This window comes from Vicugna pacos, chromosome 7, assembly GCF_048564905.1.
Source record: "Vicugna pacos chromosome 7, VicPac4, whole genome shotgun sequence".
Lineage (NCBI taxonomy): Eukaryota > Metazoa > Chordata > Mammalia > Artiodactyla > Camelidae > Vicugna > Vicugna pacos.
The window spans coordinates 85,548,062-85,560,753 of record NC_132993.1 but is presented as its reverse complement, the minus strand read 5'-3'; the positions used below and the strand labels follow the sequence as shown (position 1 = coordinate 85,560,753).

General features: G+C 37.0%; 1 protein-coding gene across 13 annotated transcripts in view; it reads left to right on the top strand.

Annotated features, from left to right (window-relative positions):
- LOC140697485 (uncharacterized) overlaps positions 1-4,969 on the top strand; it is a 59,608-nt gene extending 54,639 nt beyond the window's left edge. For 7 of the 13 annotated variants that reach the window (XM_072965324.1, XM_072965326.1, XM_072965327.1 and 4 more), the window contains 4 exons: positions 888-924; positions 3,313-3,324; positions 3,413-4,072; positions 4,194-4,969. In XM_072965324.1, the coding sequence (XP_072821425.1) occupies positions 888-924; positions 3,313-3,324; positions 3,413-4,072; positions 4,194-4,270 (786 nt within the window). In that variant the 3' untranslated portion in view covers positions 4,271-4,969. Of the gene's footprint in view, positions 1-887; positions 925-3,312; positions 3,325-3,412 lie in introns of all 13 variants that reach the window. The other 6 variants (XM_072965330.1, XM_072965332.1, XM_072965334.1 and 3 more) reach the window with 6 other exon arrangements.
- The last annotated feature ends 7,723 nt before the right edge of the window (positions 4,970-12,692 follow it).

The window sequence follows — 12,692 nt, the reverse complement described above, 5'->3', positions numbered from 1 at the left end:
TCTTTCACAAGTTCTTAGTTTATAGACTTTGCTCTGGTAGGTTATGACCAAATCAAAGGAGCAGAATAATATTTTAAATGCTTAAATAATATCTTAAATAATTTAAAGTGTAGAATAAGAGTCTAAATCTCGATATTTTAAAGTAACACTAGTTGACGTAAAATGAAAGACTTTGAGGCTACTAGCCCTGTGCAAAAAAAAAAAAAAAAAGAAAGCCTTTTTGTAAGTTCAAAAATTGCTTATAAAGTATTTATAAGTCAACATGTAGTGTAGTACAGACCACTCTGTCTTATGGTCCACCTGGAACCACTCTCAAAAGTTACGATGATTTTTCATCTCCCAGGAGCAAGGTACCTATGGGAGAGGTGGAGGCAGATCTCGGGGCACTTGAGAAGCCAGAAGTGGTGAGGTCGAGGGAAGAACAGGATTGAGAGGATGAAACAGAATTCTAGGGGAGGTGTTGGGGTTGGAGGATATTGGCCGCCATTCTAAAGAAGTGTCACAGAAATCACTAATACACAAGCTCCAAGACTTGAAGGCATTCCTCTGCCTTCTGGGCTGAGATTCCTGGAACTCAGCTTCTTCAAAAGCAGATTTGATTCCTTCAGGGGAAAAAAAAAGAGGTCCCCTCATCTGCCTGTCTCTAATCATATGGGCACTCTATTGTATATAAAATGCTACAAATATTTTAAAATATCCACTGGATCTAGAATGATGTCTTCTGGGGAGTTCCATCTGCTGCAAGAACTTTTGGGTTTCCTTTTGTGGATTCAGAAGCTTAAGATAGGCACTGATAACATCCATATGGCATTTCTAAGTCATGAGGGTGAGGAGAGATATGCTTCAAATTAAATACCGTTTCCTCTCTTTCTCCATCTTTCTCACAGCCTTGCGAAATCATCCATCTTGCTCAAGAAAACTGCCGTAAGTTGTGTGGGAAAGGCTCCAAAGGAGCCAGTGGTGTGAAGTGGGGATGGATCGTGGGCTGGGGACAGAAGTCATCTGGGGATTTGACTGAGGTGGTCCATCATAAAAGGCTATTATAAATTAACATTCAGCTCAGTCCCCACCTTGGGTAAGTCATCATCCCAAGTGTGGTCTCAGAAATGAAGTGGGTGAAAGGCAGGAAGAAAAATTCCACCACGATATGGCGCCTCATGCAACACACTGACAATTACGCACCTGCGTGTCTGAAGCTTGGCACTTCTTTATCACAAGACAGGGAGAGAGGAGCTCTGTTCTTTTATTTCCTCCATTTAAAGAAGAGGGATTAATGGAGAGCCTTTAGTAATGAACGTGACCTTTTGCATATCTTTTTTTTTACATTTTTTATTGAGTAATACTTATTTTACAATGTTGTGTCAAATTCTAGTGTAGAGCACAATTTTTCAGTCATACATGAACATTTATATATTCATTGTCACATTTTTTCACTATGAGCTACCACAAGATCTTATATATTTTTCCCTGTGCTACACAGTATAATCTTGTTTATCTATTCTGCAGAATGTGACCTTTTGAGTTAACATTTGTTTTAAAAATGGAAAGATGAATCATTGAATTCTAAGTAATGCCTTGTCACGTTCCCAGATTGGAATTCCTTTACTGTCCTTAATGTTCTCTGGGATATTTGCATCCTATAATATGCACATTTCTCTGCTCACTGGCAACAGGAAGAGAATGCTGATCTGGCAAATTGCTTAGCTGGATTTTCTCCACTATCATCCTGCCCTGTAAGATGCTAACTCTTCCACGTTCTGTCCATTCCCATCCAGTTGCAGTTCAAGGATATCTGGAATCTTTTTTCCTTGAAATCATAAAGAATAATACCATCATCTTGACCACCAAGGGAAAGAGTCTCAGAGTTGGCTGTATAAAAAGTTAAACCCCTTTTGCATTCAAGAGCACTGTGTAGTCAAAACCAAACAGAAAAAGGGGGAAAAAATATGCACTACAAGCCATGAACCTAGGCAAAGGTCCTAACTTCTTTACCCTATCATGTTGAAATATGTAAACTTGCTGCTACTCAACCATTTTCATCTACAAACATGGAGATTTCATATTTGCTAAACCTAAATGCAAAAAGGTCTTTTAGACTGAAAACAGGCCAAAGACATAAATGAGGATTCAGAAAAGAAAAAATACAATAAACCTGCCATTGTTTGACCTCACGAGAAGTCAAAAAATACAAATTAAAATGAGATACTCTTTTGTGGCTCAAATTGGAAAGATTTTTAAAATGAGGGGAAAAAAATCCCTATCCAAAGCTGAGAAATCCAAAACGTCCATTGGCACACATTTTCTGAAGAGCCATTGGGCAATGCACATCAACATTATCAGAATATGGGGCTGTAATTGGACAGATATGCACAGATGCACGTTCCAGTAAGGGATGCTGGCGGAAGAAGTTATGAGATGTCCATGTTACGCCAGATGACTTTGCTCTCAATTTATTGTTGGAAAGAATAGATGTTTATCACACAATAAGGGGGAAAAAAAAGATTCAGAATAGAACATACCCTGAGCTCCAAGTTTTATAAAATAAAACAACAAAGTATATCTGTGCATATGTACACATACATATGATAAATTAAGGGTGATTTTAATTTTTTTGCTTTCTGCTATTTTCCATGAAAATAACTTGTGTACACACACTCACATAATTTAATTAATGTATTTTGTATTATATGTATGTACTTTAAGGTGTGTGTGTGTATGTGCGTGGGTATGTGTGGATACAGTTGCAGAGTAGCTCAGGGTATCAGGTTGAAGGTGAGCACAGTGTGAGCTCAGTGCCCAGAAGCACAGACACAAATGTAGTTCCCAAGTTGGAGCCTGGACGGGGCCAGTCAGTGCTACTGGAACTCCACGGTGCTCAGAGAGGCAGGCTCTTTGTATTCTCTTGCTCTGCCATTGGGGCGAGGATGCTATTTCCCAGTCACCTCGTGGTCCAAGATGTCTATCAAGCTTCAGCCAGCAGGGAAAGGAAAGAAAAGGAGAAGAACATTGTGCCCGCCAGGTTTCTGATTCTATTATCCAGAACTAAGTAAGTTGGCTACCCACCCCGGGAAATATCGTCTTTGTTCCAGGCAGCCAGACCCCTGGCCAGAGACTGGGGTTCTGTTCTGGAAAAAAGGGAGAGTGGGCATTGGGGAGCAAGTCAAGGTCTCTGCCACACTCAGGCAGGAGGCAGGGAGGCTCGAGTGTCTCAGAGGAGATGGTTCTCAGCCGAAGACCTCGCGTGTCAAACACGCTGTTGCCTGTGGTAACTAACGGTGTCTTCTCTTCTCTCCCAAATCGTCCCCCTTCCAGCTTGTTCAATAGGTAAATAGCATTTCTTCTTATTCACACCCGCCTTCCCCTGTTGAGAGGCCTTGCAGACAATCCCAAATCTGCGTGTCCGTGTGTCTAGGTGTCTCCAGATGCCCAGTGTTCCCAACTGACCTGGTCTTCACCTTGGACACATCAAATGACGTCTCCCAGCTGGAGTTTGAGAGGAGGATAGACATTGTCTCTCTGTTGATGAAGATGGACATAAGTGGGGGTACCTGCCCCACGGGGGCCCGGGTGGCCGCGGTCTCAGACGACAGCAGAACAGACCACCTGGTTCGCTTCTCCGACTACCGGGGCAGGCCCGCGCTCCTGCGGGCGCTCGGGGACGCAGCCCTGGCAGTGCCCTCCGGCAGCAGGAGCCTCGGGGGCGCCACGAGGTTTGTGGCAAGACACCTGTTCAAGCGCGTGCGCTCGGGCCTTCTGCTCAGGAAGGTGGCCGTGTTCTTCCAGGCGGGCTGGGCCCAGGATGCCGACACCATCAGCACCGCCACTCTGGAGCTCAGCGTCCTGGGCATCACCTCTGCCATCATCACCTTCACGGAGGGGCACAACCTCCCGGAGGCTCTGCTGGTACGTGGGGGCCGCGGCCAGGTGGGGGGGCCCAGGGTGAGTGCCATGTGCCTCGTGAACACCGTTTTACTGAATTCTTCCCTGGACTCTACAAGGTCGGTGTTACCATGCATCTCCCTTCCAGAGAGAAGAAATCCAAGGCTTAGAGAGGTTAAGTCTATCATCAAAGGTCAGATATCTTATTAGGGGTGGACTGATTTGACCTGCCTTCAGAGCCTGTGCTGAAGCACTGTGCTAACCAGTATCACGAGGTCAGTAGAATGGACTTTTCTTTCTTTTTTTTCACTCAGGCTATAAAATCCATACCCAGGTAACGTGTAGAGATGGCACACCAATCCCGTCTACGGCTGGGTGGATGTTGACATAGGGTTAAACCCCTGCAACCAAGACATGGTTCAAGACATTGAGCACCTTCAGCATTTCATAAGTTTTCTCTTGTCTCTCTCTGAACCATAAGATGCTCCGGGCTTCTGTCACAGTCAGATAGTTTCACCTGTTCGGGGTCTTCATGCACACTGAGTCCTGAATTTTAAATGCCTATGCTTGCCTGGTTCCTCAAAATGCTCTTTGGAACAGCTTTACCCTTTAACTATTTCAATCATTAATGAGCTAATAAATCTTTGAAAAGCATGCACTTGGTATTTGGATGTAGCAAATATTTTAACTTGAGAAAATTATGATTCCATATCTAGAAACTGGAAGCAATATTTTGTAAGAAAATTTATTTATAGATAAGTTTTTAATTTCTATACCCTCTATACCCCTAAATACTTTCCTTGAAAAGTATTTTGCGACTCTGCAATGAGAAAGATGTCTTTCTTATCTTATAAAAATAAATGTTAGCTATTGTAACTTTCACTCTTGAAAAATATCAAAAGAAATATATATATTAGCTTAAAAATCATTTATATATCATCATGGTCTTATAAGAAGGCACATCCTTGGGAGTCAGAGAGAAATAGCATAGGTATGGAAATCTCTGTGGCATATTAATATGGCTTGTATTGCATCATGCATCCTTTAATATCTAGTAAAAATAAAATTGACTTTGAATTATTTATCTATATTTGAACGTTTTGAAATCATTTCGTTTCTCTTTTTTTTTTTCTTTTTCAAATGGAGGTACTGTGAATTGAACCAAGTACCTCATGCATGCTCAGCATGCTCTCTACCAACTGAGCTATACCCTCACCCCCCATTTTGAAATCATTTGGTTAATTATCTGCCATCCATCCAAAGGAATCTGATGTCTGTTACTCTGTTATTTCCTGTTGTAGTTTAAATGAATTAATTGACATCTTCTAGCTGTCCCAGAACAGAGTTTTCATTCCTTGGTTTTTCAAGTTAGAAAGACAGGAAGTTTAAATTTTATTCTTTACAATAAAGAGGAATCAAGTTTTCAGGAAATAAAAATGGCAGTGGTAGTGAAAAAAAGAGTTACAAGATAGCATTCACTTTATCATGTACACTTTAATGTGAAGAGGATAAACTATCAGATGGACCTCAAGAAAAATGTACTCTATATGTTTTTATTTTCTAAAGAATATCTGAGCCCTTCACTTCTCAGGCTTTACAACTGTTGGGTGTCTATTCAAATGGATTTATGATGTTCAGTTTAAAATGTATGAGTCACATGATTAATTAAAAAGCTGTTACATAATTTCACTCCTGATACTTCAGCAACTACTTCAATACTGAGGACACAGTGCAGAAGGCACAGTATAGACCAGTGACTAGGGTATGAAGTTACTATGCAAAAATCACGTCTGGTTCTTATTTCAGGATGGACCATATAAAATCCTAGTGGCTAAAAATTAAACCACTAGTGAAACCAAAAATGAACTCAGAGCAGAGAAATGGGATGTGGTCACCTTTATAGATGTATATTGAACATTTGCTTCTATTTGGTCATAAGTAGATACAAGTTAGACACCGTAAGACACTCAACTAAGGTTCCTAGTCTTTTCATGTTCTGTGCATTTATCCTCATAATGCCAGAGGCTCCTTTGATTTTGATAAAATATTAAATAAAAGTCAGAGGAGAAGGAATTTCCCCTTTGCTGTAGTGAATTTGTTGGCATACAAATTGTAGAAAACATTGGTCAGCAAAATGGGCCATGTTTCAGAATCAGAAACAAGACAAAAGTAAAATATCTCTTCAGCAGAGCATCAGTGTCAATATCAGCAAAATCTCTCTCCAGTCCTGCTGCCACCTGTTAAGTGGTGACCAGATTGGAACTAAAGGCCCACATGGCAATTGTTGAAGTGACAGGGAGGGTAAACTGTTTCCAGCTGCAGTCAATCCTAGAAGACCATTTTTTGAAGGTCATAAATTTGCTCTATGTTCTATTTCAATAACTTATACTTACAGTATTATATTTGAATTATAATTCATTTGCATGTCCTCTTTGGTCAAAATGAATATCAGATTCTAGATAGAAAAAACAAAATTGCTTGCTGTGAAAAAACAAATCCTTAGTATTTAATTGGAGATGTAATGATAATATCTGTAAAACTAATAGCAAAATCCAAATATGCTTTATTGAAAAGTTCTTTAGCACTCTCTCTTATCATCTCTCATTTCCTCTGATGTACTAGGCCTAAATTGCCACTTATATTATGTGATGAAATACAAAAACCTACATGTTGCCTTTTGTTTTATCTGGGAGCAAGTAGATTGTACAAATAAGCTTGAGTGCTCTGTGAAAGAAAATGTGACCATCTGTAGCAATTCATATTGTGAACTTGTTACATAGATAATTATTATGATTAGTGTTACAATTCAGCAATCAGAAGTCTGTACAGGATCCAAAGGAACACAGCAGGATGATACTCCATCTAAATGGGCTCAGGAAAAATGCAATGTATTTGACATGCTCCACAAGAGAGGCAGAATCAATTTGACATACCGTACAGTCATTTTTCTCTCCCCTAGTAGCTTGGCTCAGGAGCAGCATCATGCATAGAAATACAGAACCGAGGTTATTGTATTTGCATAAGAATAGATCCACCCTGGGGTACATTCAAGATATTACTAGAGTTCCCTTTCTCCCAACAGGACAGATTTCTCTAAAGACATACTGTTATATTACATAGGACTCAAGAAACTAAGCTTCCCCGTGTCTCTAACTCTAAGTGGGTTCAAATGCAGCCATTACATTTAGATTGGACTATGTATATTACAAGAAAAAAAACACTCCCCTCCGTAAAGCTCTTTGTAGCTGTCAGTATGAATTATTCTTTGAAAAATCAGGGAATCTTAATGTGAGAAATGTAAACTTATTTAAATGTTTTCTAGCACCCAATGGTTTTCTGAGTTTGAAAGATAAAACTTTTTATTACCATGCTGATAAAATCTGTAATTATTCAATTTTTTAAAAGCTGTTGTATATCTCTAGTTAATCCACATCTGCTACATCAAGTAAGATATGACAGAAGGGGACTTGGTGGGAGGTGGAGAGGGAGAAGGCAAAGGAGTCCTACAGACATGCAGGTGGAAAGTTGTTCTCCTAAACATATGGACCTATTTACTAGGTAGTTGCTATTCTGGGATAGATCCATCTTATATTTATAAACTCCCATGGTGGAATACAAATAATGTAAAAAATGGAATGCCTTTACTGCATAAAATATCAAAACTTGAAAATGTTAATTTTCAGGATAATCAATTATGAAATCACTAAGATGAAGCATCATTTGTTTCTATTGAATAGAAAATTTAAAAAGTAGGTAAGTGTCCAGCAAAAGTTTTTTCAAGAGATACTAATTTCAAGATATAGTCTCAAATTTTAAGCTATATATTTCATAATGGAATACCGTAAGATGGAAGGTGATAAGTTCATTATATGACATTTCCTTCAAGGTATCCCACACATACTTATGGTCTATTTTGTGCCTGCATTTCAGGCAACATTTCATTAAAACTGTGTATATATTCTGGAGGGGCATGATTATATAACATCATAGTCTCTGTGTTTTTTTTCCCTTTACATATCATATGATTAACTTTTGAATAGATTATATATACACATGGCATACTTATTTTACAGGTATAAAATAATTGACAAATTAAAAAAAACAACTGTTCCATGGCCATTCATTCATTTCCTTTCTTCACTAGGAGCTACTTCATTTTCAGGAGTATTCTACCCATTGTTTCTTTGATTCTTATTTTTAGCAAAATTAGACCACTTATTGTTGAAAGAGTTTGATAGCTCTATGAATCTTGCACCAAAACAGGTATTTTGTTCTGCTCTCCCATACTTCAGATTGTAAACCCCAGATACCATACTCCATTTAACATTTCAGCTGTTCCTTCTGTTAGTTACTCCATTTTCTGAATCACATGGGTATCCTATTCTTTCTTAATTATTCAGTCATAAGCAGTATCTATGGACCTGCCAAAATGGAAAACACAGGAGAAAAATTGAGCTTTCTTATGCTGCCCTCTCTCTGCAAGAGCTCGTATTTACAGCCACATGTATAAGCATATACCTGTGAACACATACACACACACAACGTTTCTTCCCAAAAAATTACATAAATCAGATTCTTAGTATTTAGCAGTTAACTCAATAGTCAATATTTGCATTATGTGACTATGTAAATAGTATTCATAGCAAAGCCACGTAGAATATGCCATGTAGTATATTAACATTATATTTCATATTCTGCCCAATTCATTGTTGCCCTAGGGTTACTTTTTTCATTTGGTCACCTCTCAGTGTGACCATCACAAGTTCATCCTCAAACAATCTTTAAATGTCTCCTCAAAGGACCTAAATACGTTCCTATTCAGTTTTGCTCTTTCTTGGAGGTCTTCCTCCTGAAGTCCTTCATCCTCCAGCTCCAGTCTGAATCATTTGCTGTCTAGACTTCCTGCTGGGTGGTCATCTTGGGATTTCTTTCTCTTGCCAATCAGCTGTCACTCCTCTTCTGCAGGAAAGCTCTTTCCAGTGTATCCGTTCTTCCACTTTCTCTGTGCAGAGCACAAACTCCAGTCAGCTTCTTGAGGATGAATATGTGCATCAAGACTTTGACTATCTGAAAATCCTTTAGACAACCTTCATACATGGTTGGTGGTCTGGCTGGATCCACACCATCTTGTCTCAGAAATTTGAAAACATCATTCCACCTTCTCCTAGTTTCCAATGAGAAGGCTAAGGATGTTCTGTATCATGATCCTGTGGAGGGTCCTGTTTTCTTTTCTCTCCCTCTGTAAGAGTTTAGACTCTTCACTTCATATCCACTGTTGTGAAATTTTAGGGTGACTGGTTTTGGTATAGGTGTTTTTCTGGTCATTGCTATGGGGGCTTTTCTGATTCTTCTGGAAACTATTATTCAGTTATGGGACATTTGCTGTTAAATATAAATGTTCACTTCCATATTCTCTGTTATGTTTCTTGGAACTCTTATTTCTAGCTATTGATACTTCTGGACTGGTTCCCTAACTGATATATTTTTCTTATATATTCCCATGTCTTTTGATTTTAAAACTGGATATTTTTATCAACTGTATCTTTATATATATAGTTATACATACACACTTTATACACACGGAGTTAACTCTGTTCTTTAAATATTTTTTATCATAGGATTCTATTTTTTTCATACATATAATCATTTTAAATTTTCTCTCTGAGATTTCTGTTTACAAATTGTTCTCTATTTCCTCCAAATTCCCATTTTCCCCTTTCTTTGTTAAGACTTTTTTATGTTAGAGGCTTTCTTCAAACATCTGATAATTTTTTTTTCATTTGTTTATATGTGATCGTGAAATGCTAAAATTCTGAGTATGTAAGCTGAGATTTTCAACTACTCTTACTTGTAAATTCTGAAATTAAGTGAAATGAACATATTTTGACCACCTGGTGAACATCTTGCCTTCTGAAACTGTGGAAAGTAGGTAACTCAGTGTTTTTTTTCTGGCATGAAGAGAGAACCCTTATGGAGAAAACAGAAGCATGTGTAATTAACAACTACATGAGGTCAGATGAAATAAATAAAATTCTTATTTTTTTTTTGTTTTTTTTTACTTATCAGTTGAAAGCTACTTAGGTGTTAATCTGGAGTGCAGGATTTTTTCTGGCTTCTGAATATTTTTTAAGAAACCATCTCAGAAGCCTGTATTTTCATGTTAAGATTTATGCATACATATGATGACTCTTTATATGTGAATAATGGAAGAGTGTATGATTAAGGTGATTTTTGTGGTTGACTTTCCAACATCCTTTCCACTCTACATGACTTACCTTGGTCAATATGGCAATCCTATGCCCCTCGGCAGTGATTTACATACAAGCCTATCCTGGCAAATGATTTGTGAGCAAAAGTTTTACAATGACTTTCAGTTCTCCTTAGAGAACATGGAAAGAGATAGTCCTTTTCTTCACCTGCATATTTTTATATCTTAATATTTCATCTGAATCAACTACAGTCTTGCATCCATGAACATAAAGTCAAACTGAACATGGTGGAAAAGAAAGGTAAAAAGAACCTCCTGTCTTTGAGAGCAGCATTGGACCAATGTGTCTAACAGTCCTAGACTAACTCTATACCGTTGTTATATTAGATAATAAATATTCTTATTCAGTCAGGTTGAGTCATGTATTCAGTTACAAACATCTCAACTGATACAATAAATTGCTTTATATTTAATACACAGGTTATAGTTCTTATAGGATGATGTACTGTATCAGCATACTTACTTTCAAAGTAAATGTAAAAAAATCTGCTCACACTTTGTGGTACCGTAAAATTAGTTTAGCTAATTGAAAGGAAGAGAGATTTCAGGCTATGGTAGTATTTCAGATTATATGTAAATTTGAAAATGGACAACTGAATGAGCTTTCTTTCAGGAGGATTTGAAAGTGCAATCCTGTATGTAAAATCTGGGAGGGAGGATTTCTTGCTGGCAGGATTATTATAGATGTACTACATTATACTAATGTTTTAAAAATAGAGCCATTTTCTGTGGCATTTGCTATGTCACAAATACCCTTTAGAATACCACTGAGACATGGATTACTTTTGTCAAATGTTTATGTGATTGCATTGTTGTAATTTGAAGTTAATACAAAAATAATAGTTATTAAAATGTATTGTTTATTTTGAAAATAGTGCTTATGGATATTACATATTTAATCTGAACAACAGCGCTGCAGTGAAGCTTAGGAAATAATATTGTAAATGATATTATATAGATTTAAAAAATGAATGCAGATGGAAATTAAGATACTTGTACTAACAGGTGGACCTCCCATGTCTCAAGCCAGCTTATCTGGTAATGATCTACTCTAAAGCTTGATAAAATTCAATAATAAGCTCAGCACTTTTTAATGATTCTCACTGAAACATTCCTTATACACAACAGTATGCCCTCTGTTTGCTTCCCCATCCCCTTTCAGGTTTAGATTAATTTTGAGAGGGAAGCTGAAGGTGGAAGTAATCCAGTGAATCTGAAGGTGGAAATAATCCAGTGAAAAACATTTAGAAGGGCACTAGCTTTGATTGCAGTAAATAAATTTTCTTTAAAAATCTACGTTATTGTTAGCAACAAAATCACAAATATATAGAAGACTAGAAAGGTTGAGTCTATATTCAGGAACAGGTCATTCTGAGGGATTAAACCATGATGAACTTTAATGCCAACCAATTTGGGATTTTACTTAATATCTTCTTATTCTGGAGGGCAGAACAGTTTTGTGAGGAAATGGCCTGGAGCATGCCTTTGTGTATCTCAATATACAGTCTGTCAGTGCAGTAGTACTTCTGTTTGCTTGAACTACACAAAACTGTCAGTATCTGACCACTCAGTACCTACAAAATGGCAATTCCATCAGGTTCAACTTAGCACACTTGGGCCTTTGTTTTTGCTAAAAAATATCTGAGAAGATGAAAGAGAATAGATTAGATTATCAGTTTAAATTGTACTGACAACACTTTAAAAAATAATTCTTGCATATATAAAGCTTTACTTAATTTGGCATATTTAGTTTATACACTTTTTTGTGACTAAAATATTCATAACATAGAATCATAACTTTAAGTAACAAATGCTTGCTCAAGCATTTTCATCTGTGTAGATGACAAGGTCCGTATGAGAATGTCAAATCAACAATGTTTTTTGAACTTTAGGGTATAATATTAGCATCTAAATTTAAGAATACAGATATTTACTTTATGCTATATTGTCAGAAAATCCATAAATATCATCATTTCTAATTCAATGGCTCATTGTGAAAAGAACCCAAGAAAATAACAAAAATTAATTCAGGAAAAAAATATTCCAATTAAAATCCAGGTATTAAAATTTTCTTTGATTTTGAAGGCAGAGACTTTGTGCTAGTCATCAGCATGTTCCTAGCCTTCTCCTAGCATGTGTACTTTGTGTTTAATATGCACTTCATGGAGTTCTTGTATTATGTTTTGTATAAAAATGTGATTATGCTCAGTGATTCATGATAAATGGAACTTAGAGTGGGAAAAAGCCTAGATAATAGACAAATATTTTAACAGTATATTTGACATTTTACAAATCGTAAACTTATACCTGTTTACTTACTATAGCAATGAGATCCTTTTTGATAATGCTTATGTTTTCCTAGGACTTTGATTTACATTATTTGATTTAGTTTTATTTTAAGGTTTTACTCGCACTTAATTCAGAACTATACCAAAATCAGTTTTAAGAAAGCATTCCAAAATTCTGCATAGAAAAAGTAACTACTAAAACATTTTCCTTTACTGTTCTTAAATTTAAGGAGTAAAGTTGAAAATTATATATATTA